Below are 27,748 nucleotides of genomic sequence, written 5' to 3'. Positions count from 1 at the left end.
ATGCCACCGTTTATTGGACACGTAAAAAGCGGGATGCATTGTGCAAATATCGCAGCGTGGATGTGCGCGCTGATAACCACCAGACTGCATTATCGCTATATCCGACGTTTACCATCGCGTTTATTCAAAACAACATTGCGATCCAACTATTATGTAAATAAAAATCGCGTATAACCATCCGGAATACTGGGACTCCGATATTTGCCCGGAGTCTGCGAGCAAATCGCTGCTGCAGAAAAATGTCCCTGGAAGCAACGTTACTTTTCTCAAAAATATTTTCCGGTGTTTTTCATTCCACTCGAAACAGGGAGTGCTAGGAGTACTGGAATACTTTGATACTGGAGGGAAAGTAACAAGCTCGGCGTTAGGGAAACTAGGACCGCGACGTGGCCGATTTTCCACTATGAATGGCCACGTGACTTCATTAAACGCATGAAACACGACCTAACGTTCGTCGGCAGATAAAACTCGACGCAGAAGGTACACATTATGCGGCGTGCAACGCGACATGCTATCGTACAAGCGGGGTTCCCCTAATGATGCAGGGACCGGATGGTGGCGCAGCAACATTCTCTTTCGTAGCTCTCCTTTTTAAACCCCCTGCCCCCACAGCTGCTGTGACGTCGCACCGAAAATCCCAATAATCAGCAAACTCTAGCGCACCGCTCGCAACCGGAAATTCATTAGACGGCCATTGTGCGCAATGCTCGCGGCGATTAGTATTATTTTCAGGCGCTACGCCACGGTCTTACATTTATTTTGCTTCTTTGTACGGAAGCGTAGGAACCGTTCTCCGCGTCCTATTGAGTTCTTAAGGGACAAGTGTTCTAAAAATCGGTTTCGCCTCCACCAGGGCTCATGCATATAAAGTGAAGTCGGCTGTTCATCGAAGGCTCCAGTATTCCCGCGTTCTCCGGTTGCGAACCGCTGCTCCTATTCGTGCATATCAACGCCAGCTGCTCCGTATTAGAAACCAACAGCTTCCGACGATAGCTGCTTCTCACGATCGTGCACCACTGTCGTAAATATGATCCTTAAAATTCCTTTAACTAATATTGCCTCCGCCACAACTGCAGCCGCGCGCTGAACCACCCTCCCCCTCCCCCTGCATACTCGTCGCGCTTCTTTTCATTCGAAAAGTTCCCCAGCGCGGCCGATATCATAAATATTGAAGTTTAAAATACTTGGAAATTATTCGTGTATCAGCCGCCTAGTTCGATAAATAAAAGACCTAACCAGCGGGAGCAGTGGAGAAGAGCGGAGGGATATTCCGCTTGGGGGATGATTGGCGCGAGAAAGATGGCGAAGAAACGGTGTCCTGGGTGCAAAGGCAAATTTCAATGAGGAGGAGTGCTCTTGTCTGAATGAGGAAGAAAGGACGCCCCAGATGTCCCGCTCCTGACGTGAAACTTTTCTACAAATCCGCCTACTAGAGGTAGCTACTATTGGCGAAGTCAATGCCTGACTTTATTCCAGGGTTCGTGCGCTAAATAGATGTGACATGGTAATCTCTAAAATTGCAATTCAAGGCCCAAATAATAATATTTGCAAAGCGCCTACCACGCAAGGACACAATGCGAGCAAATCCTCCCTTTGAAAATCCGGCTGGGTAAGTTGCGCACACACAACTCAGGATTTTCCGTACAACGGTGACAGGGTCCGCTGCGGTTCGTTGGCGCTACACGCACTAGGGGAGACCTGGCTAGAAGGGTTTGTGCACATACAAATGTAGCCAAACACGGGGATGAAGACTGGAACGCTAGCGAAATTCGTGCAAATAGAAAAGTAAGAGTACAGGCCGGGTGAAGGGGGGCTGACATAGAAGCGGGCTGGTGACAAAACGATGAAAAAAGAACGGGGGAGGATAAAACGACGCCAGGGTGAAACGAGGACGTGGCGCAACGCGATCCTAAAATAAATCTATTGGATTCTGTATTTGAATACGAGACGTGACGATGGCGAATGTTTTATTACGGTGGAGGCCGGAATGGGTCTATTGGAAACGCGCCTATCATAAGACGTTGGTTCAGCGGAACGCGGATAGGTGGCACTCTTAAAGCGACATCTGCAAAAATCTAATGCAGACCAGCGTGTCGATTGGGAAATTGATGGGGAAGCTGACGCAAAGCTCAGCGCAGAGAGCGCCACTAGCGCATGCACATTTGCTTACTGTTTTTATTATTATAAAATATATTATAAAATATTTGAAAACTTGTATGCTAAAGTTGATTTCTAATATCTGTTTCCTTTTACCAGGTTTGACGTCTTTATAACCTAAAAGACGCAAATTTCTTTGTTATATCTACATAATAATAGCTGGTAATAATAAAATAATAATTATAGATACATGCACTTATTATAGAAATAGAAATTATGAAGTAAAACAAGATAATTTAAATACACCTAAAACACGTGGCACACGTGCCGGTGGCGCCACGGGTGGAAAAATTTGCAGTCAGCTTCCCCCATGAAAAGATAATTGTAAGGTGTAATTGCTAGCCAGGTGTGAAAGCTAGAAGAGGTTTGAGATACATTGGCCATAATATATGGAATTGGGACGAGCAGTGTGTAGCCTGGTAGCCTGTGGTCGATTATGCGTGGGTGCTGAATGGCGAGGAGCCGAGGAAGCTGAGCACGGAGGACTGCAGTGCCGCCAACCTGTGCGCTGGCTATGCATGTCAGGTATTATATGGTATTTAACGCGTATCTGCTGCCCCACGCACACCGCTGTTAACGTTCTGCAGCTGGAATTACGACGAAACACGTGTCCCAAGAATACCGTGCGTGTGGCACCGCGCGGGATTCCTACATACGTGAAATCCGCCTCAAGTGCTGAAAGCTCCACGAAATGTGGAGTATCAGGATCATACCACGGGGAATATTACGTCGCCGACTTACGCGCGCGATAACCAGATTCTATGGCAGTGGCATCCAGCGCGGTCAAAGAATTTGTATCCCATAATTTGCACCACTTTTTCGCGGCATTGCTGCCTGGAACTAGGCCACCGATACGCTCGATATGCCCTTAAAATCAACTCGTATAGGGGAGCACTTCTTCTGTGCGTATATTTCCCGCGATATGCTCAGCGCGGCTAACTTCCAGCGCCGACATAGTTTCGAAACTTGATAATCCATGTCCGTATGAAAACATCGGAAAATTGGTTTCCTTTCGGCTGAGGGACGCTGTGCCCTAGAAACACGTGCGTGGACTGCATGATGGAAATCGGAGAAATTAAGAGGAAGCTGTCGACTGATGGTATATTATTTGGGGAGCATTGGGAAGTAATTAAAACTGAGCATTACTAACTTCGGCAGCGACCCATCTCTGGGTATGTACAGACTGTAGACCCCGTACAGTGTGCGGATGAAATATGACATCTCATTTTTGAGAGCCACAGCGCAATGCAATTTGCATGTGCTTCAGCTGCGAGCATCGGTCAGATTATGTGACCCAATGTAAATGGCAGCATATGGGGCTATTGATCGAAACTTATCGCAGCAGATAATTTCGTGGTCAGCCAGTTCCAAATTTATGTATTCGCACCTCAATTTGTGCAGGAGGGAAATTTTCATTTTTTGTTGATTCTGGTTTTGGTAAAAGGGGATTCCATTCGTAATGACAAAAGTTAGGGGTGGAAGCCTGTACTGTGTATACATATCTACGTATATGGAAACTCACCTTCTGGTAATCGATGGCGAGCAGAATGTACCTCCGATCGGCAGACAGTTGGTGGTCGAAACTCGATAGCAACGCCTAAAAATTGAAGGAATTATAGTCAAAATTAATCATTTTTCTTTTTAATGTTCGAAACGAAAGTAATTTTTTTCAAAATTAATGCCCCATTTCTGCGAAAATGGTCGAAAATTCTAAATTTAGGCGGCCTGTATTTTTTAAAGGAATTCCAAAGCAGTTAAATGATTACGAAATATACTTTTTAGTTTTATCAGAATCCCAGTCGTCGACAGATACAAGTGATACTTACGGCATTACTTGAGCTCAGGATTATCTTCGGTTGCTTCGACGTAACATTGTAGATCACAAGATTTCCGCTTTCATCGCGATACAAGATCTCGTTTCCTGAAACACACGGACAATTATCTTCTTTAATAAATGCTAAATGTATCACAATATACAGCAAGAATTAAAAAATTAGAAACGCAAAATGGGACCGCATTAGTAAAATAATTTTTTTTTACCAAATGATGAATCTAATTAAGAGAAGTAACTTTTGCTTCGAAACTTTTTTTCTATCCTTTAGAGTTCGCGAGTTATAACACAAAATCGGAAAACAGCCGAATTTTCAGGGGTTAATTTCACCCCCTTCGAGTGAATTTGGGGAGCAAACAAAAATTGCGTCGTAATTAGGAGGAAATCCCCTATATATTCACAAAGTTTCAGAACTTTTTGAATTTACAGGTTCGGGATCTTCCCTTATAAGTTACACCCTAATTAAGATAAAAACGTTTTTCGGCATAAAGGCATTTTATAAAATACCTAGGCCTTTTACAAACACCCAGATTTTACAGTTGTCCCGCGAGATATCTATCAGCCAAGTAAGTGGATTCTGAAATCGTGGATAATGCCCCTATACCGAATTCGCTGTTGAGTTGTGCAACCGCAAGCATCACTGCTACGTAAGGATAAAACTTCTGAAGACAGTATTGATCGTCAGCCTGGTGTCGTGTCATTGATCCTGATCAAATCCTTCTAATCCCTTTAACCGTTACCGCTACTCGTAATTAACTCGAATTACCGAAGTTTTGGAGACAACAATATCAAGCCGCAATATGCCGCACTATCCTTTACCCATTAACCACCTCTGTTTCCAATTTATCCAGATTAACCAGACTTCAGCATGGTCCGCGTCTGACGCGAGGTTGCGCGTGTAAACAATATTCGGTTGCCAAATTCGATAGCATGTAAGTAAACGCGCAGTGACGGCGCCTGCCTGTGGACATTTTCTGAGTGCTTTTTCGTTACATAAAACTATGTTCACAGGAGCTTTTAATATCCGTCCGAATCTCCAGAGAGTTGTCGATCAATGACAACCGACGTTTACATTCAAGATGATCTAATACCATTTAAAAACTACAGAAACCGAAGCAACATTTTCTCAGCAATTGCAGAGTATTATAGAGTCCGTTTTGTCGTACCTAACATATCCAGGCTTTCATTTTGAACGAGAATTTTTGTTGCTCCGTGCGCAAGAATTTAAGCCTGACAGAATATAGAAGCACACCATTCGTCCACCCTATAGTCCACGTTACAGGTGAGCGAGCGTGCTCGCCCATTTCCATAGATCCGTACGATCGTTTCAGATTTCACAGGCCAAAAGGTCTATCGATGTACACGCATGCACCATTACAAAGCATCATTCCCAAATATGAGAATGCCAAGCTATGCTCGTCGGCAGGGCATCGCGTTGCATTGAATTTCGCGTGCGGTGCAGTTTGTAGAATTCCCGTCGATGCACGATTTATTATCTCAACACCTGAACCCGTGCAGCCCAGTATATGCAAATGCGGAAATCTTGCCCAGTCTGCTTCAATCAGATTAAAAGCCAATATGGTAAGATCCGAGGATATTAACCGATTTTTTTGATGAAGAGTCGCGTTCACTTCGGTAGCCAAGATGTTCCATCCACCATGCCGCCCTCGATTTTAACGAAGGTAGCCGCCCGTGCTAAGCATAATAGCGGAATGGTGTTCAAAAAACGCTGACACACCGATAGCCGTGTTAGCTTCTAATTTGCGTCACCGCGGCAAAGTGCTTGCACCTATACCACTCGCAACCCCCGACGAATGCACACGTCTCTCACCCTTTCCCTATCGTTCCGCCAGCATCGCGTATTAATCGAGTTCGTCCGTACGGGCGCACAGGGTGTTTTATAAGTGGCAGGCCACGTAGGCGCGCTGCGCGGGAATAATCACACACGACAGAGACTTTCCGCCCGTGGTTTTTCTGTAAATAAATCGAGCCCCGTGTAAATATAGCTCGCTCGATAATTGTTCCCCCCGACTCGTGGAAAAATTTCTTCATAAATCGAGCGCGCGCTCCTCGAAGATTAATTAATTAATCCCGCTGTGCTCCGGAAATATATGGAAACGCTCGAAAATGGGGCTTTCGGACGAGGAGTGTTGAGCGGGATCATTTCATAGCCGCTGACGCAAATCCGCTCGGCCCCCGAGGGTCTGAAAAATTACAAATTCCACTTCGACGCTATTAACATACCTCCAAGAATTTTATTTTATTCCGTTGGAAAATTTTCGAATTCACCTTGCGCGGTCTTCCTTTCCTTGACACTTGACTTATTGAATTTCGTGTAATAGCCGGCACGTGCACAGTCGGGGTGAGGCGGGAATCTCAAATTCATCAAAGCTGCAGGCAATTTTTCGAGCGCGATTGGTTGCGGAAAATCGAGGGCCGATGTTCGTGTGATAGGATGAAAAATCGCCTGTTACAGTTTGCGACGGAATTGATAGCGCCTCCCATTAGAGATAGAGATAAACGAGATACGAAACGAAAGGAAAATTAACAGCCTCCCTCCCTGCCTAAAATGTCCCGGCGTTAGTCCACGTTTTATAAATTCCCGTCTTGTAACGTAAATGACAATCGATCATATCTCGGATTAATGCCACTTGGGTTTATCCCCTCGTCTTCTCTGCAGCGCGTTGGCAGCCCTGCAAGTAGTAATGGCCCTTACCATGCGAGAAAAAGTGCGGGGCGGCCACGTCCAGCTTATGGGCCGAGTGTTTAAACTGAACGACACCACTTACAAAGAGGAACGATCTCTTGGCCGTTGCCGCGTGTGCATGCTTTTATAAGGAGCTCTCAACGATGTGCTGTAAACTGAAGAAAACGCTCAGGACAAGGCTCGTGGCAACAACCGTGGGATAGGGGACGAAGCTTTATTGGCAACAAAATAACTAAACCCAAATTACCAAGCAGGGGAGCTTGAAGTTGGCGTAATCGAAGTACCATTTCCAAGGGTCAAAGTTCCAGCATTAGGAACTCGGAACGTCCGTCACAGGGGATCTCGGTGGCATTTATCAACCCGTCGAGGCGGATCGTGAAATTGGAGCTACTGATCAAATAAAGGCATCCTCGTATATTACCCCGTACATTACGCTCCAGCATGTACCTCATCAAAATTTCGCTCGTGTCCACTACAGAGCCCGCACACTCATAATTGCATCGACCTATAAGTACCTCGGAGCGCGCCACGTCGGTACAAAACCTCGTTGCCGAGAAACAGAAGCGGCTTGTATCCAGCGGGGCCATTACGCGTACATCATCATCCTCGCCAAGGGGGGTGTAAACGAGAACTGCCAAATACTTGATGCGATCCTCAGAGGGGACCGGGCCAGCCGGGAGGGCAAAAAGGGGCGGCTGTGTCACGACTTAACGATGGAGTGGCAAAACCGGAAAAAAGAGTTATCGGGGCAACGAGCGGCGAGCACATGAGTGCCGCCCCGCGGGACCTGTTACCGAAAGATAACGATGATCCTCGCGGAGTACAGCCAGCCAGGAATGTTAGCCGTCGAGCGGTCGTTTCGGATGACGTGCTGTTTCTCGCCATTACGAACATCTGGACGAATCGCGCGCCGGCCCTCTATGGGTACATCCCAGGAGCATGCTACATTCCCCGAGCGTGGCATGTTAGTCGACCCTACCTCCCTGCCGCGCTCGGATACAACGGGTAGCACGGATATAATGGGGCACGCTTTATGCCGGCCGTAAAATCTGCTGGCTCGATATTTATGTATTCGTCCCACGATCGAGCTCCGCCAGGAGCTGCGTGTCACGAATATGGGTATTAATATTACAACGATTGGGGTGAATAAATTTCGCACTTTGCCTTGTCGACGGGACCCCCGCGGAAATTTATATCTTTGCTCTTATCCGAGGCCTCGGCCGATTGTTTCTCTGCTGTTCGATGTCGAGCGAGTCGGACGCTGCGAGTTGAATGCCTAACGATGGCAGAGGAGAAGCGGGAGCAGGTTATTGGATTAAGAGTCCAAGTGAAATGGGGATGTGCGTTGGAATTAACGAGAGCAGGTGTGTGTGGAAGGGTGCTTGTATCGAGGGGATGTCAATGTCTGGGAATGCGAAAAGTTGGGGAGTAGGTACTCTAGTCATTGTCGGTTAGCATAAGGGTGCCACTTACAAGGGAACGCCGCGAGTCCGCACTCGACAATTGGAACACAACTTTGTGGGTTTATAGAGTTGCTCAAGACAGGAACCCGGATATGTTTAATTCCTGCCCAATCGCCCTTTAAAATCTTTTAAACCTTTTTTGTTTTTTGATTTTAGATAATCCTCTTATCATAAACGTAAATATTATTGTACGAAAATATTACCAAATGTTCTTTAAATGTTCCTCTTTTAAGTGCAAAAAGTTCTGTAAGAATATAAGATTCCGCTTTGTCAGAAAAAATTCACAAACATACGCCTCTTTTCGGCCGCCTGACTAGGTATAACCCCTTAAGGTTGCGAAACCTAACCTCAAAGTCAAATAGGTACTCCCAATTTTTCGCGTATAACTCCTAAAGTACAAGAGACGGAAAAAATGTTTCAAACAAAGGTTTAATGTTACATTAAGCACTGCAAACTTGTGTTAACAAAATTTTGAAAAAAGTTTTCTTTTCGTCGATTATTTTTTTTAACCTCTTTTCAAAATTCTGTTAACGCCAATTTGCAGCGCTTAGTGTACCACTAAACTTTTGTTTTAAACATTTTTTTCTGTCTCTAGTACTTTAGGAGTTATAAGCGAAAAAGTGAAAGTGCCTATTCGACTTTGAGGTTAGATTTCACCGCCTTAAAAGGCGATTGGGCAGGAATGAAGCATACCGTTGTTCTTGTCTTCAGTCACTTTATAAACCCACAAAGTTGAGTTCCAATCGATGAGTGCGGGCTGGCGGTGTTCCCTTGTTAGTTTGGCTTCCTCCGAGGTATGTACAAGTATTAGGAACCGATGCTTCATCTTGTCCAGGCGAGTGTAATGAAATTACTGTCGAAACGTGCGCTCGTGGCGCGCCCTACAACTGAGCCGGCCAATTACGACGCTCATAGGGACGCTTTATCATCGCGAAGATTATAAAGGATTTTAAGGCCTCCTCGGCTTAAGGGGGCGATAACAATTTTTATCGGCGTAATTGCCGGCACGCGAAACTTCCAGCCTCGCCGTCCATTAAATCATCTTAATCTTTAATATCTCGAATACCGCGGAAAGCGTTTAAGGAATCCGTTCTCAGCCAATAAAAAGCCCTCGAGAGTCTAATCTCACCCGAGGAACCGATACTTTTAACGAGCCTTTCAAACGAACAGATTGTTCGCGGCGGGGTCCTTGCGAGCGGCTGTTCCGCGGCAGAATTTCGTTTCCTTGATAAACGTGGCCACTCCGAGGTTAATTGCGATCTGATTGCACGATCGACCTTTCCCTTGGCTTCCTCCTGTGCGTTTGATCTTTCATATTTCCTAGCTACTCACCGTGAAATTTGTCTACCTCTTTATGGGTATTTTCCTTTGACTTTCCAAGATACGAGAGAGAAATGTTAATTGATAAATCCAAACAATTTCGAGATATTTTTTAGTGATATGAACAATTGCGTGCAAAGTGAGCGCTAAAAAAGAGAAGTGAATTATAACTTTAATGTGCCAATGAAACAAAAACTGTACGCGCAGGTGAATAGATATTTTCTTCGCGAATGCAATTTCTATGACAATTTAAATATTCAGTAAAAAAAACAACGAGAACCAGTGAATGTATTTTTTTTTCATTTGTGTGTTCGTAGATTGCGGAGAATATTCTATTCCACGAATGTCCAATTATCAAGCGATCCATAGTTAATTGCGCTAATCATGACAATGCCGAGCAGCGTCAACAGAATATCACGTGTCCACTTTTCATGACGGTTCGGATTGATACCTATTTAGTATTTAGGACGCGTGTCTGTAATGAGCTGCAGTTATTTCATTACACGCAACACGATACCGCGCAAAATTGTTTGCAAAATCAATAATCGAAAATCGTTTACCCTAAAAGCGTTTGAATATTCAAGGGATGATTTAGGTACTCCGGGAACGAAATGCAAAGAATATTGTACTTCAGCTAAAACAAAGTTCTGACTTCTTTAGAACATATTTAGGTGTTAATTTTAAAAAAAAAATTGTAATACAACTTTAAATGCTATTAATGCAACTTTACAACTGACTCAATTCAACGATACAATTATTTGCCATAGAAATAACAGTGGACTGGTGAATTTTTTAATATTCGTCCAATGCACCTGTACTCTAATCAATATGTCACAGGAATATTCCCCTCGTCGGATTAATGAGACTATTTGTCGACTCCAACTAGCGTTATTTCATCTTTAATTGAGCTTATTTTCCACCGCCTGTTCCTTCCAACGCGGATCACAATCGTGCCTATATACCTTGTAGCTGAATTAAACGAAGCCATTTTATTACATTTCAACCCCAGGGGTAAAGAAATTTTCGATTATCGAGACCTCTTTAGGTTTCTCATTAGCGCACTTGCAAACTCTATTACAAAACTTCTATGAAAATCTCCACGGATCTTTTGACTAAAAGGAACGAACAAATCAAAATATTTAAAAGGAAGCAAAATTTTATAAAAATACATTCACCCGTGCATAGAGAAATGTCCACTTTATACCGCGTGCAAAGCTAGAAGCAGCAAATTGCCGACGTCTAATCAGTAACGATCAAATCCCTTGCGTCTGACTAATCCGTCCTCGCATCCCTGAATCCTCAGCGTCCGAGAAAACTCTGGCGTAACTACTTAGAACTGGGCAGCTATCAGTCTGCACGCGCGTAGCCCGATTTGAGGATTATCCGAATACATAAATGTTTATTCGATAATAAAGAATAATTATTTATTTGAATTTATTCAAAATCTATTCGAACAATGCCCAACTCCGCTCGTGGCCGCGCACCGCCTCCACGCCTGAACTGAACAGACCCGAGTCCGTCCCCGGGAACTAGAAAAACGACCAACTTCGTCACAAAACAGGCAAAACACTATCGCCCATTCACGACGTGGGGAACATTTCTGATTTGTTGGCCGGTCGGTGTGAACCTCGTTAAGTTCTTCTACCCCTCCGTGGCGGAACTCCAACGTAGGTGGGGAGGCTTCAAGTTCCGTCGGTGGACTCAGAACGCGACACTTTCTTGCCCCCCCGCGTAGGTCAGTTATAATGGCGGGGTGCTAAGTGTGTGTGAAAGAGAAAAAAGGAGACGCGCCAACTGAAAGCAGCCAGCGCGAAGAATTAGGGGTTTCGTTGGCCAAAAGACAGGCGAGAGGTAGAGAAAGCAGAACGGATAGGAAGAAGATCGGCGGGTGGGAAAAGTTTGGGCCACCAAGCAGGGGGTGGATAAAGGTAAGAGAAGTAGGAAGAGTTGAGGCCAAGAGCAGAGGAGCAAAAGAAAAGCTTCACGGTATTTTAATCCAAGAGTGGGTGTCCCGCTAGGAGCGGATTTAATCAACGGCCATTATGCGCGCTCTCGCTGGAATGATACAGTTTTGTTCGAGTTTCTTCGGGACTTTTCGCGCCGTCGGCTCTGAAAGAGGAGCTATCCGTGCTGCAGGTTACCAATTACCACCTGGAAACTTATCCCAGGCCTCGTTTTTCCCACCCCAGCTCTCCCGTTCTTCCTGCCCATCTATCGCGTCTTAATTAACGGCACCCGGCCTGAAGAGACACGCCCGACGGACAAACCGTGACTTCACTTTCGACGACGCTCGAGCAACTTTGCCTGTATGATTCTCCTGTCCCCCAGTCGCGTCTGTGTCCCGGGTGTTATTGAATTCTAGCCGACTGTTTCGCTCCCCTCCCTCTGAATAGGTTTTGTTAGGGGATGTGAGGCGCGCTCTCAGCTGCTGGAAGAAGTTCTACAGATGCGCTTCACTTGGGGTAACAACTTGGTGCCGTGGCTGCAATTGGGATGATTAGAGTGAGGTTCCAGGGGATTCGCGGCGCTCTCTGTTGCGCCTAAAAGACTCGGGGTATACCGATTAGCAAGAATTAATGCCACCGCGTGAACTGGTACAGTGTAAAATCTAAAAAATACTGTTAGCAATGAGGATACGCAGTCGCAGGTGACGGTAGTTATCAGAGACATTAGCCGCTGCCTATTTGCGTGCAATAGAAAGCTCCCACATTGACCAGTGTGAAGTATTTACCGCATTCGATCGATACAGACTAATTGTAGGATTATCCCTTAATCTGACAGTAACGTTCGATTGGCTAGCAATTGCGCGATGTTTACTTAATTGGGGACGCCACTGCTATATAATCGCATTGCACATGGTGAATTTCCGCGAATCGATGTTCGTCTAAGCACTTCCATGAAGCATCCAGTTCCACTCCTGAGGGAATACATTTTTTTCTCTACATTTTTATGTAGAATTAAGTTAGCCAGACCTAGGCTATGCCACTCAGGTCTATTAGAACGACTCGGTTTTTGGTCGGACAGGGAAAACAGATATCCCCCATTGTCGGTACAGCGGTAGAAGAAACGTCGCAGTGGATGCAATTACAGGAGGAACGGACGCGTAATTAATGCCAACCGATTTCGCGGGAGTCGTAGATTCCCCGTCAAGGCGGGCTGACCGCTCTCAAAAATTAACGACGACAAGTCCATTCCTGTCGCTTTTTCTTAAGACACGCCGGGGGAAGGGTAGCGGCAGGGAATGGAGGTTGGAGAAGCGGGGCGATTGCAATAGGAGAAGCGGGAACAGAAAAAAGAGAAGAGACGCAGAGTTAGGGGCTGTGGAAGTTGCAGCGGTGCACCAGTTTGCGGGCGAAAGAGAAGGAGAAAGGTGTGCTCTATGGCGGTAATTATGGTGGTTGATGAGAGTTTCACGCTAGGCTGAACCGCAGCCACCATCGACCCACGGCGCGAAATCGAGGCGAATGAGTATTTAGTTCTGTGCGCGTTTCCCCGGTAAACCGTGAACAGCGGCGGTGAATTTCGCCGTGTACGCCCGGCGTGATTGGGTCGCAATGCAGAGCGAATATTTTGGGGGAAAAAATTGCTCCGACGCCGATCGAATGTCGACGCCACCAGTCCTGTTGCGGGCGCGGGCGCGAAGCCATAAAACCGACAAATGTAGCAATTTATCTTTTGGAAATCTGTTTCTCGTTTGCCCACCCCCGTGTTGCCGTTAAGAGGCTTTATTCGGTCGACAGAGTTCAAACGTTTGCTTACATTTCGCATCTGCAGCGAGCCAAAAAGTCTATTTGCACGGCGAAATTCCTGTAAACGTTTGCCTAACCTCCACGAATGGGTGGCGCTGGCGGCGACCAAGCGATTATTTGTTTAAAGTTAAGTTAAAACTCTAGAATGAATATTTTCCGTACGAGTCGTCTCTTCTGAGTAAACGAACATTGAATATTCTTAAAGCATAGGTGCATTGTACTGGGATGCTGCAGTGGTTCGCCGCATGTGGCGCCACTTGCTGTTTCCGTGCACTTGTACGTACATCGCCACGCTGACGGGGGCACTTTAATAAAACACTTCATTTGCAATGCAATTTGTATTGATGAATCATTCTGTCTGATCCACTTGTGATGATACCTCGCTCGTTATTTCCACACAAATTCCACCGATTACAGATATCGTTCTCGTGAGTAACCTCTAAAACAAGTCCATAGAACATACTTCAAATGACGCGTTTTTCAACAGGGCAAGAAGCTCCTTCATTCCTCTATTCCACTTCCGCTGATATTGCGCACAATACCGTGCAGTTCTTGTCACGACCGACAAGATTGATTCGTACCTTAAAGACTCGAGAACTGTACGAGCAACTTCATCATACACGGGAGAAAGAAGCTGGGAATGCATGCACAAGTATGGCTCCAGTATAAGTTAACCGATGGCGCGGCCAAGTTTCCAAGACCCCAGTGTGTCGGTGGATACGCAAAAACGTAAAACAAGGAAGTTCGTAAACAGCTCGGAAGCAGTTGGCGAACTGTTCGTCATAGCCGTGCATGCAACCCCACAGCTCCTTGGCTCGCACAAAGAAGACATTTGCGAACAATTTCTTTGATCTTATCGTGAGGCTGAAGGGCCTAGACCCCCCCCCCCCCTGGCACGAACGAAAGCCAACTTAGTTTGAAACCTTTCGCGAAACTTGTCACGCTAAACGCCCCCGCGACAGGTGTTACGCGACCTGAAGGATTGGTTGGAAAGCGTCGATTCAACTGCGAGCTTAAACGCACTTAGGTTCGGATTCAGTCTGCCGTTAGTTCCTGGATCTGCCGTTTCTAATTATTACTTAACAGCAACACCGTTGAAGCAGGAAGTCCTAATAATTCCCCATCCCGGTGAAGGTATCTCTAAAAACAAATGCCACATCGATTAACTGATCTAATTGAGTTCCACAAAGCTTGGAGCCAGGCTGGCTAAGAGTAATCTGATAAGGGAATTTCCTTGGAAAAAAGAAACCGAGAGATATCTCCAGCTGACACTTAACTTTCAAGAAGTCTTCGCTCTCTAAAATGATCAGCCTCCCTCTGGCCAATAGCTGATGGCCTCAGTCCCTCGTCATGATTGCCTCTCAAGCCTGCTGGCGACCTGCCAGGGCCTGGTCGCCTGTGCTCGTCTTCTTCCCAGGCAGAAAATTCTGTCCAGAACGATTCGTATCACTTGTTACGTGGTGGCATGCGGACCGCACCACGTGACAGTCGCAACTGCACCTCTGTAGGGATGCAGCAGCCTTTGCAGATCGATTATGCAACGCTGAACAAGCCACACCACGCTTCTCGTTTTACCCGCCCAGGATAGACCGGGCGGTTACAATTATGGTTCAAGTTGCTTCGTCGACTGGCAGCCGATAAACTCACAAGTGTTAGGTTCCAGAACTGCGCCAATTAATTGCAACGTCCCTCGCGTGATTCCATGTCCCTCGATGCGCGCTTTTAAGAATCTCTACGTTATACATCTTGGGGTGCCGTATGCGTAGAGTTCGGAAACTGATGGGGATTAAGTATCCCGCGCACAATCGTCGAAATGCAAAGCGTAAACTTGGAAGTTCGCCGCGTGGCTAGGCGGGATTTATTCAGCAAATGGCGTCTTTTGTTTCGCGAACAAACGCGCCCCGAAAGGCGCAGCGAAAGTGAAGTTCCCGGGAATGCTTGAATAGTTCGAACGGTCGTCGTGAATGCTCAAGGGGCAAATTTATTTGACAAATCTCCATTCGTAGTAAACTGAATGATATAATAAGTCAGGCTCGCTACTCGAGAGATAAATCAGGATTACCACGTGAGAGGTTAGGAGCGCAGTGCTCGAGAGTCTCACTTGTGCGTGAAATATAAAGAGTTGCCTGTGAAACGTTATTTGCCAGCAAACGACAGAATACGGCGGCCCTTCGCAAAGAGGAACTTCATTTCCTCTGGAACTCATGAGTCACCAAAACACGGTGGAAAATCCCTGCTCTTTTTCTCGTCAACGATTGCGTTTCTTTGTGCCGCTGATTTCTCATCAACGAGACGTCACCCGGCCTCCTCTATCCGGCAAACATTCCAATTCAGTGTCAACCACGACTGGAAGGAAAAACGACGGACGGCTTGAATGCTGTTACTGATGACCGGCCCAGTCATCAAGGCGTAATTCGATGATTGTTGAAAATGATGTTTGCCGTACGTAATGGCGCAAATCGATAGCTCGTATAAGCAGAGGGAAATTAACGTCGTGCCATCCGGTACACAGGACGTGTACGGTAGATACAGCCGGCATCGAAACCCTCAATTTGCGGCAATAGCCTGGACCTCTCGTAACTAGGGACGCGACTACTCGCGCAGGCCCATGATCCCTAGCGCTTGCTAATTACTGCCTACGTCAAATTCCCTCGATTGCAAACCGCTGCGTCGGACAACCGCAATAAAGATTTCGCCGATTAATCGGGATTTCGGTCCACGAATCTTGATGAACAGGCGACTGCTTTGGGGTTGCGCTCAAACTGTGGCCAATGCCTGCTTGGCTCCATTGAACGATCAAGATTCTTATTTGCGGTTTCTAAGACGATCAAAGCAGCTTCCCAGTTTTGAACAAACGATTCGGTAAGTAAAATCAAACATAAGAAAATAATTATCGAATTAAGGATTGGTGGTGGGGGTAACTTGAAAAGTATGGATTTTTCGATAATTGCTTTTACGCGGTTTTGCAGATATAAAAGAAAGGTGCAACTTTTGTTTAAACTACTTTTTGATATCTCTCACCGTTCTCGAGATATTCTACGAAAAATAAATTTCTGCAGTTTCCTCAAGGGGTGATTTCACCCCCTAAATAATAGATTTGTGTTACGGATGAACTCCTCTACTTGCACACAAAGTTGCATAATTTTCTGAATTTTCGAGTTGCTAACTTCCTTTGTTAGTCAATTCCAAATTTATCATCCAACGGGGTCCTATAGAGCGGAGATCAATCAAGATCGAGAAGAATATGAGATATTTACCACTGATCCACGTGCCATTGAAACTCTTTGGCGATAACGACCCCGCCAACCATTCTTCGAGGGAAATACTGGGCGCGTCTGTCGCCTTCGTGCCAGAGGAATTCGGGCTCCCGGTTAAAAGAATGGCCGCTACGATAATCAGGCCCAGCACGAACACGATGACCATGCCGCCGACCAGAAAACGCCGCCAATTTCTCTGCTTGTTCTTCGTCATCAGGTCCTGCAACAATGAAATAGAACTAGGTTAGAATCTGCTGCCAGCCTGCCGCAACTCTCGCAGAGGGCGCCACGTGTCATTTCCGCGAGACAAAGTAGAGTTAGAAAGGCCACAGATGCTGGGGACGCAAATGAAACGCAACTTTGTAACACCGCCGCTGCAGTTTCGCTGTTTTTGAGCAAACTAATTCTACGAACTTTTATCAGCAGGGCAACTATAAGTTGTAATATGGTGTCGGGAACTCTCGAGTTTCTTACCGTCGTGAAGCATTCCCCGCGATTCGTCTACGTTAAACTGTTTATTATCTACACAGCTCTGTCGATTTTTGCTCCAGCAAGAACTCTCCGAGCGCTTCGTTTAGTTCCGCAACAACTCGCCAAGTTCCTTCGCGTTTACTTTCGAAATCTTTTTAACGCCACGTTTAACTTCCCTGATGAGAACTCCGCGCGTGCACCCTCCCTAGCTAGGGAAAGTATTAAACTCCGTTAATATGTACTCAACAACTATTGGCATGAATGAAGCTTCACGATTGGAAGCCAAATTCCTTGGGAGTTCCCCCTCTAAGAAAAGAAGCAACAGCGGCATAATCAAGCACTTTGCTTTTAAACTAAAGTGTGTAACAACAGACCTCGTACTTCGTTAGGTACTCTGGACTTTAGCTTATGAAGAGGCGTAGCGTTACGTCAGCGTGTCCCAACTTTAGCAAACTGCTAGACGCAGTGCCATACTTTTCGCGCGAAGTGCTAATGGTTTTAAGAGTTAAGGGTGTTTATGCCTTACATCGAACGCAAACTTCCTTAAAGTGGCTAGGTGGAGAGGGCGGAGCGGAGGCCATAGGCACTTTAATATAATAGATGGCTGTCCGAGGAACGGGAATCCCCGAATCCGAGTCGTGACTGAACTGTGTCTGAAAGGCGAAGGGGATAAGCCCGTGGACAACGCTTCGATCTGCCCGATTTTCATTTCGATTCCGTCGCCTCTTATACCATTCCATCCACGATCGCGGGGGTTCAATCGTCATCCTCCGGTGCTCATTAAATTCCAATCACGATCGCATCCGCGTGAAAGCAGCCTTAGGCTCGCCACGCGCGATCAGGTTTGAATGCGGCAAAACTCAAAGAGCGGAGGAGGATCCGCAAGGAATAATCGCCGTTTAAAATCGGTTCTTGCCCGAGAAAACTTAAACAAATATCGGATTAGAAGCCCGATGGGATTGGAAATCGTCGTCAAACAAGAATCAGCTGGGAGAGGGTTTTCAATTATCAGAAGGGCGGGACCATTGGAAACCCCGGCAGGGAGGACGTGAGCGCGAGACACATTTTTCTTCGTCGATTACGTTATGTTCGAGCGAAACCGGAGAATTTTCTAAGGAGGACGTATCCCGGATAGCTGGGGAAGCTGCAACCGCCACGAGATTTCTGGAGATCGCGCCATTTTATTGTACCATTTTATTACACGTGGTCCAGGCGGGCGAGCACACCTAAGCGCCCCTGCACAATTTCATTTTCCTTCGGTACCCGTAAATTCTCGAATGATCCCTCTGCTTCTTTTAACGGACGTGAGCTGGGAAATACTGTAATTCCGCGAGCCGTTCGCGTGATTCATCGTGCAGGATAAATCTGCCATCGATCACCGCGTAACTTTAATCGGGCTGGCAAAATAGACGCTGCGGGGCTACTGCTACAAACCCATATAAACAGATACCAGGATATTTGCTTATGCCAAGTTCTTGGTTAGGTTCGCTAGGTTTGCACTAGCCGCCAGTGGCGCCCTCAGAAGCGGGGCCAAATGCCTTGGGGACCCCCAAAGAAAAAAGGAAAAGAAGATTAATGTAATCACGACTGAAGTAATTCAAGAGCTTTGTTAAAAAAAAAAGAAAATTGGATTTTATTGTTTAAATAAATTTTTAAAATCACCTTATGGATTTTATTTAGTTGTATTAAATATATTTTTTTCCGTTTAACTAGGCTCCCCCTAAGATTAAAGAATGTGCCACTGCTAGACAATCACTGAACCCTAAGCATTCCAAACACATTTAGGTTATGTTAGGTTTATTTATTTTTTTTTTTGTTTACATTTCTCAGATATAAGTTCCCAAAGAACTTCTTATCCAACCGAATATGTACATCTGAGTACACCATTCACCCTTCCTCACTCAACCATTAACATTCCATTCCTCTCTCCTTTCTCTTCTTTTCACTTTGGTAGATTTTCATTAAGGTAGGTTTACAAGCGACTAGACGCAACGTCAAAAATTTTAAAGTCTATTTTCTCGAAAATGAAGCGCGATATCAAAAAAAGGTACTCTTTCTTTTCGATTTATAAAAAGTAAATAAGTCAAAGAAGAGGAATAACATTTTTTGATATTTCGCTTCATTTTCGAGAAAATCAACTTTGAAATTCTTGACGTTGCCTGCAGTCGCGTATAGGAATGATCTACCTTAATGAAAATCACGGTCGATTTGGGCGAAAGTGGAATTCGCCCTATATTAGCCTTTTATCACACTAACATTCCAGAACCAAACACATTTAATAACACAACTATCTTCGTGAATTTGAGGTTAGGACGCCCTTAGCCCACTGCAGTTACTTTTAGAAGATATCCTTGCGAAATATATTTCGTGAGCAAACATTGCGTCAGACTTGACCAATGCCCGGAACGTTGCTACAGATAATCAGCGAGATAATGCGCTGTTAGGAAAATCCTATTAACGATTATCTTTTAAAGCAGTGAATGGATCACCACGGATAGACCGGCAAACCTCCTTACAGCCGTAATTGAGGATTCGCAAGGTACTCTGTAGAAGCGATAAGGGATATATGGGCGAGACGTGAGGTAATATCTGGTGAATCTTATCCTAGCCTTTGGATTCCATATTCTTGGAGAGGTAACAGCCCCCTCTGTGTGTTCTCAGCGGTGCAACTTAAACGATCCTCAACGGTGTGCACTTTTCGTTATAAGCCTCTTCTGTCAAAATTAAATTTGGCTCCCCATGGACGCATCCATTCTCAATGAAAGCCTATTACACGATAAGGAGTAAAGGGACGACGAAGGGGCCTCGTTACGTAGTTACATTTAACGAAATAATTATTTTTCGAGGGTACTTTATATCGAGTATACTCCTTGTGAAGAATAATGATACTGGATGCCCGTGGTTCATCGGAAAACTTCAAGCTTTTGATCGGTCTCGCCGGCGTGCAATACGCGAGTGTCACAAAGGAAACTAGTTTAGTGCCTCTTTGTCGGCTTAATAACACCAGACGGGTAGTGACAATATTAGCCTCTACCGGTACTTGGAATTTTTTAAAATACTGTTGACAATGAAATTGTTCGTCGTTTTAAAGGGCAATATACAGTAGGATGGATTTGAAGAATGTTTTTCGGCGGAGAAATGTTTTTACCAAAGAAATATTATGTACATTAGAAAGGTCATACCTTTGTCTATAAAATGTGAAATTTTCTTTAAAAAATTCGGAGAAGCTATTTCTGTACAACGGTTTCATTCAGAAAAGTCATAAAGTCGGCTTTTACAGGTACTCCTTTTTTCTGTCTACTTTAAGAATAATTTTTCGTATTTTGTTTCAGATGAAAAACAGCAAAGATACGATGATTACCGTTTTCTATAATGTTTCTCTGATAAAAACATTTCCCCACCGAAAAAAAAATCTTCAAATACCTACTTTGTCGCCTCCCAAGTGTATATTGCTCCTCGAACACTTTAACCAATAAAAATGTCTTAAAACGTCAAGAGGGTTGCGCAGGGATGCCCCGACTTGGCAAGAAGATTTGACTCGCGGCAATGGGTTCGTCGAGGGCGAAACGTACGCGAATAGCGCAGTGCGAGGGAAACGTCCCCGGTAATTTCATTTATCTAAATTGATGAAACTACACTCTTCGACCCTTCAAGAAAATCGACCGTTAACCGGTCGATGCGAGCGCCGAACGGGCGCCGCCACCTTTAAAGTGGTTCCAACCATTTTTTCTGATTTACGCGAGAGCACCGGCCGCCAGGATTTATCGGGCCGGCGTCTGGAAGCGTAACTGGATTCGAATACGGAGAAAAGGAGGCGTAAGTTACCGGGGGCCAACAATTACTATGCTACCTGCTCCACTGAATAAACGAAATAATCTATGCGGCAAAGTTTAGCGAACGAATAAACATTGCAGGATATCGTCGTTTATACAGCTGGAGCCCAAAAAAGGTACCTACGCATCGTTTTAATTCCCGCATGGTGCTCAGTGGCAGAACAAACGCTGAGGATCGAATTTCGCGAACAAAGGGCATAGGGCAGGCTGGTGCCAAACCATCAATTTAGAAGAGGGACCGGATAACATAATGCCAGTTTGCAATAAATCACTACCTACCCTTTTGTCCATAGAAATGTCTCGAATTTCTGCTCGTATCAGGTTTCTCTTAATTTGACGCGTGATGGGATCGGTATACTACCAGTTCCTATCGATTTAAACGATTCTCCAATATTCAGGGTGAGGGTTTTCCTCCCCTGTTCCTGTATATATATATATATTTCGCGCGGCAGGTTGTATTCTAATAGAGCTTAACAAGTGAGTGGAAATAGATTGACAATGGCAGTGACAATGCGCACGTCTGTGTGTTTAAAAAAAGAATTATTCAGTCCCGAGGGCTAAAAGGGAGAAAATGAGTAGTAATCCGCGCGATACGCGGCACATCATTATGAACGAAAGCGGAGTTACCGTAATTACAGAATTTTAATTGGACTTTCCCAGCTGCGAAGTTATAGCACGAGTAGCAGAACTCTGACTGCAGATCAAAATTCATTAAAATATCCCTACTTAGAAAAAATATTATCTGAGTAAGTCAATTTGGAAGTCTGCAGTCTGGAGGAAGTCTTATTTTATACAGGGAGCTTCAAAAGATCCGGACACCTTTATCTCGGATTTTTAAAAATACGACCTTCCTGGGATATTTAATAAATAAGAATTTATTTATCATTTCCATGCCGAAAATTCAGTTTAAAAAATCAATCGATTTCGCGTGGAATTCTTTGGTATTTCTGGGGTTCGCGTGCATCTGAAGGAAAGCATTCATTGCCATTAATATTCGACGCATTGAAGATTCTTTGTGAGAAATTCGAGTTTGAAAAAATCACTAGGGGTTGGCGCAGGGGTAGCAGGGGCACACGTGTGCCGTCGCGGAACTGCCATATTAAGAACGGGTAAGTAGGTGCTTCGGTATTCAGCATCGAGAAGAGAAAAGGATGCAATTAAGTACCTATGCCTATCTTCCAGTGAAAGCCAGCCAGGCGAATGAAGATGCGGAGAGATCTGCTCACCCTTCGAAGATTAATGCCTCTTTCACACTGAGGCGAACCAGGTCATTCAACTGATGCATGGTTGAAGTTTCAACGCGAATGTTCACGGTTCGCGATTGGTAATTGGTTTTGAACGCGACCTGGTCACGTATATTCGACAAATCTCCTGTATTTCACGCAACGGCGAGCCATCTAAACACCGCCGGAGATAATTGCACGCAATTATTCCTTTAATAACTTTTAATCTGTAACTACGCTATCTGCGATACCGCACCCGCTTCTAATATTAATTGCTCAACGTTTGTAATTATCGATTACGAAGTTCGCCCTAATCAAAATGTGACGTAAAATCGAAATGTAATCAGTCGGTCAATTTGTCACTATTTACATTTACAAATAAATACAGGAAATATAGTCATATGTCCGTTCACTTCAACTGCTCCCAAGAAACAAACGCATTGCACAACTGAGGAATAACGGCCAGGGACAGAGCAACGGGAAAATACTGTCGATTGTCTTCGCACTGAACACAATTTCTGTGGAAACTTAAGGTCGTACAGAATAAATCTGAGACACCAACAAAGTAGTATATGAACCCCACGACTATTTCCATGAACTGTTTTAACGGTTGATTTAGCTAAAAGACGATAAAGAATATGCCACTTTAGCTAAATTGCCCGCATCGACCGGTTATTTGCACAGTCCCGATAAGACAATTAATTTGCACACCGCGACAACTTGCAACGTTCACCTATTATCAAGTTTGATGTATGTACGGGGCAAGCGCGCATGCGCGCGCGGCCCGGAATTCCCCGACTAGTGACCGTACGAAAGCGAAATTCGAACTCCGCGTGAAATTAGAATGCATCTTCCCCGCTGCACTTATTGCGAGCCCGTTGCAGCTCTGCGCGAATGCCGGAGTAAAAGGCTGTATATCGAGCGTTTCTCGATACGAGGCGCCACGATAAGAACGTGTTTTCAATTTCGGTCGCCTGCCCCAAATTCCCATTGCACAGTTACTTGACGCTGGAAAGTTATGAAAATAATTGCGATAAGAGTGCTGGGACGAGGAGCGGCAAAGAGCACGAGCGTGCAGCTGGGTGAAACATAGACACAAAGGCAGGCCTTGCACTTTTTAACAGCGGCGAAAGTGAAGCCATTAACGTGACCTAGAGGAGAAGGTGATCTGACAGGACGCGGTGAATCGTGTTCGTAGAAAGTAACAGAAGTGAACGCTCACGTGTCGGAAATATCGGGCCGAGAACGACATTCGCGGGGCTCGGTCAGTTCCCACGGTCAGTCCAGGCCTTGCCGGGCGCGTTTTTCGTCGCGAAACCGGATCCTCCGGATGAATCGGTCAAGATTTATCCTCCACAGCTGGATAAAAATCCTGCGATCGAATGCGCGCGTACTATCGCACGCCCGTACACCGCGCCACTACTTCTTTCTCAGTCTTTCTCACGTGACTTGTTTCTTCGTCGACTGTCGGTTACCCTCGGCCCGCCTCGGTAAGTAACTGTCGCGCCTGGGACTCGTAGAAAGGAGAAGTTTGCGCCGTATGCACGAACAGTGGTTCTCCTGGGTATCCGCGTGTGTAAATTTCGGTCACAACGCGACCTTCGGCTTCGAAATCGAGGTTACCCACCGACCGGCTACAGCGGAATCCTTTGAAGAAACGAATTTCAGCTGCGATCTCTCAAAGTGACGGAGTGAATCCGTCACTTTGGATACTTCGCTTCTAGAGGAGTATTCTAAGCGAAAATTCTGGCAAAAACTTAACGGAATAAGAAATTGCGTAATGGCCATTTTGCACCAATGCGACTGGGATGAATTTCTCTGCCGCGTATCGCATATTTTGCATCACGAAGCATTCGAAATTATTGCATTTTTACTGCTACGGTCGTATTCAAACGTGACCTTTTGTTCGACAGTTCCCAGCTACGCGGTAGCAGGTGTATTTATAGCGAGGTACATGAAATAAAGCGATAAATACTGGCATCAGTGCTAGTAAATGGGCCTTCTTAAGCAGGGACGGATTTTTAGATTTGGCGGCCCTGGGCGGACTAGCGATTATCACCCTTTCCGTGAAATATTATTAAATGTTTAAAATTAGAGGACTTGAGATATTTTTAAAGTTAATTAAATGTGACAACTCACATATGAGTTATTGCTAATTTGCTACATGAAAAAAGTGAATTCTGTTTAAAATTATCTCAAGTCGAAATAAAAAAATGATTCTTTCTATTAAATTATGTCTAATATTTAATTCACATATTAAGGAAATAAGCATATATTTAAGTTTCCGCCCTAAGCTTTATATACAAATCCGCCTCTGTTCTTATGAAGTGATGGAAGCCGATTAACATTTTAAAAATGGAACACTGCGCCCATGTCATTACATTTGGATAACCTATGCCAGAATTCATTCGGTAGGTATTCTCCTGCAATCATATTGTATTGTGTTTGCTGCATTGTGTGATTCTTCCTGTATTCACGTGTCTCCCATTTACTTTAATAATAGAAACTGTCATGTAACAAGTGGAACGATAAAAGGAACAGTGGCGCAGTCAAGATTTAATCTTAGGTGGAGCCGAGATTATTTTTAATGCAAGTTCAATAAAATTTATAAAAATTTATTTACAGAAAAAAATCTATTTTTTTTTCCTTTTTACAAAGCCCCACCTTTGGGGGGTGCTAGAGCCCTTGGCCCCCCTCTGGGTGCGCCATTGACAAGGAATATAGGCCTCGTATTGTTGTGCAAGAACTATTAAATTTGACAAAGCGTTAACGTTAGAATTAAGTACGCATGAAGAGTTTCATCAGCCGCTGTTCCATCAGAAATGTTCCGCAGTTTAACCATTAAGCAATGGGGAGGTTGCAGTAACACAAGTGAATTTCTGTGGCTCAAGGAGTTGAGGTTATGGCGCCAAAAATCGAAATTCCCTAGGGGGTTCCGGCGAAATTGTTTCCACGGCTTCTACCGCTATTTACTATTATTTCCATGCGCTGCAAAGAAGTCGAACGTTTCTGCCAGAGGTCCTTGTTAACAGAATCCAATTGAATGGAGCCAAAGCGAGGGGAAAATGATTTTTTCCGTACATTTAAATAACGTAGGGGCGGAACACGCGCGGCTGTAATGGAATCGAATCGAATCCAGGTGAAATGAAGCGAGGCAAAAAGAATCGCGCGGCCATAGTATCCCTTCGGACCAAATATTTTTATGAGGCGACCTTAAGGCCCTTTCCATTTAACCAAGGCGAATAAATCGATTCGTAATGGCGACGTATCGACTACACGGCTTCCATAAAATGCCCCGGGGTACATCTAGGCTCGCCAAGGTATTCTTTAAAAGCGACAATACGAGCAATGTAAATATATCGTAGAAGATAGGGCGCTATTTCCAATTAATTTAACGAGACACGTTAATTAAAGGTAGCGTCACCGAAATTAATTATCTTTATTTACAGGCACAATTAATACCCACCTGATTTCTTTTTCAATTAACCACCGTGTTGTCTTTCAACTATTTCGATTTGTTTGGGGGAGAGAAAGGAATCCACTTGTAAAAAATTGGTCGGTAAAAAAATATTCGACGGCGATTCGCTACGTATCGACGCGAGCCGCACTGTATTCGAATGCATGGGAAAGAATAATTTTCTCTTCGACCTGATTCAACGTGATTTTCCCTCGGCCACGAATAACCTCAACATTGCCGGCGAAAGACACTTCGCGGGCAGTGCGCAGGCGATATCGATTAATCCGGAAAAAACATCGTGCGTTAAAATATCTAATAAAAATACGACTGTGACGATTATACATATATCACAAGTAAAACCTCCATACGCGGTACGCAGTTGCAGTATGTAACTACTATTTCATCAAATCATTTATGCCGAATTTGCTGCCAATCGGCGAGAATTGTCGCGTTTGCGAACACGTCCGGGGTTTGTCGTGCCGCTTCAATTTGATTCGTTTAGACCCAACCCGTTCAATCAAAATGTTATCGCTTCGCATCAAACCGTTTTAATGTAAACGGGTTTCGCCGTGTCAATCTACCGATCGGACTGCGAAAAAGGTGCATCGAAAGGGAAAGATTGAAATGGAAACGTGCGCACGATCCAGGCTTGCCAACCTTTAACAAAACTACTATAGGTACACTCTGCAAATCTTGAATAAAATATCTCGAAGTAAAGCGCCGCTCCTACTTGCTTGCAGATTTCAGAATCGGGCGGAACAATTAGCACGTCCCATTTCTAAATTCTTCATAAACAGCTGCACCTCCTCCCTCCCCTTAATGGTAATCTGTTCCGTTGGTTTCATTGCCTTTTCACAGAGAAAGGGGGTGGCCGCTAATTACTTATAAGATTAATTCCCAGCCGGTTACCGCGGATATTACGGGATTAAGTTGCTCTTTTACGTCATGTTCAGGGCAGGAAACCATTTTTCTTCCGCGGGCTTTCTGCCGGGCGTAAAAGAAAAAAGCAACTTTCGGAGGATTTATCGTGTTCTAGCCTTGCAAACGACAATACGATTTCACCACCCTTGGCTTCAAGTTAAATTGGCCTCAACATATTTTGCTCCTACGCTATTAGTTGCCTCGCCCGCCAACTCCCCAGTTTGATCCAACCTCCACCTCTTATCCCGGCGCAGCCCCTTCCCCGCTCGGTGATCACGTTCAGCCTCCTTTCGCTCCTTCTTCCTTCCTTTCTTTCTTCCCCCGCGTTCCAGTTAGCACCCCGTTTCGCTTTCAACTTGGGCGAAAAGTTGCCGGTTTTTTATTACGTTCGAATTGCCCGATTACTCTATGAGAAGTTAAATGAGGGCCCGAAGCGGAGCGGCCCCGAGTTTTACGAGCCGCTAAGAGCTGCCCCGAAAAATGCCGAGACCGTCGGATACTTCAGAGCCGATGTACGATCGCACCGTTTCAAGGCTGGCTGTGGTATTTCGATTGGACTTTATACAAAAGGAAGGAACTTGGGTGGCGACTAGCGAACCCTGCTGGAGCGTGCTTTCTCTGTCTCCGGACGTTCCAATGATCCCTCTTCGATGATATTGAAATATCGATGCGGCTTTTCCTACCTTCATTTGCAATGAAAACTTGCCGCTCACGCTTGTATCAGATTCCCATTCAAACGCAATCAATTTCACGTTCCTATTGTTGCTGGGATAGAAGTGCGCGGCGCGCGTTCAACGGGCGATTGAAAATGCCAGGTCGGATCTGAGGGAGTAATAGCATTAAACAGTACGTGATTACGGCGGGGTAGGATCGGGCTCTCGCTACGCGCAACAAAGAAGCTGCACGATCAAAAGACGGGCTAAAAGATTCATTTGAAAAGGGAAAAGTCATCCAGGAGTCGGAGCACACCGGCAGCCAGGCAAGAGTGAACAAATAACAGGTATAGGCGATCGTGTGCAACTCCATTCTCCGTATCGCGAATTGGACTGCGGAATTAGGTCAGTCGGTACAAAGGAACGTGCAAATATATTTTTTGCCCATCGGTTTCCAATACACACGAATCGGCTTAACGCTACGTGGTAACCGCCTTTTCAGCATCCGTATGATTATCATCCCCCTTTCTATGGCTGGCCATGGTCCTTAGCATCCGACTTTTCCATCGCACGCCGAAATAAAAATGGCAAGCAGAAAGAAATTTGGCTCTTGTAGAGAAATCGTAGTATGTTTTATTTCTGGATATTTCAAGTCACGCGAATAATAGGCTCACATTGATAAAGTAGTTTCAAGTTACTTGAATTC

The 27,748-nt window shown here is 45.0% G+C and overlaps 1 protein-coding gene across 10 annotated transcripts in view; it reads right to left on the bottom strand.

The window, feature by feature from the left end:
- LOC143375769 (venom dipeptidyl peptidase 4) overlaps positions 1 to 27,748 on the bottom strand; it is a 116,359-nt gene that overhangs the window by 80,824 nt on the left and 7,787 nt on the right. For 9 of the 10 annotated variants that reach the window (XM_076825211.1, XM_076825210.1, XM_076825217.1 and 6 more), the window contains 3 exons: positions 16,485 to 16,704; positions 3,984 to 4,078; positions 3,680 to 3,754 (listed from right to left, as the gene is read on the bottom strand). In XM_076825211.1, the coding sequence (XP_076681326.1) occupies positions 3,680 to 3,754; positions 3,984 to 4,078; positions 16,485 to 16,704 (390 nt within the window). Of the gene's footprint in view, positions 1 to 3,679; positions 3,755 to 3,983; positions 4,079 to 16,484; positions 16,705 to 23,233; positions 23,429 to 27,748 lie in introns of those variants that run through there. The other variant, XM_076825212.1, reaches the window with a different exon arrangement.

Source organism: Andrena cerasifolii, chromosome 13 (assembly GCF_050908995.1).
Source record: "Andrena cerasifolii isolate SP2316 chromosome 13, iyAndCera1_principal, whole genome shotgun sequence".
NCBI classification, from domain to species: Eukaryota; Metazoa; Arthropoda; class Insecta; order Hymenoptera; family Andrenidae; genus Andrena; species Andrena cerasifolii.
This window is presented reverse-complemented; position numbering and strand designations above follow the sequence as displayed.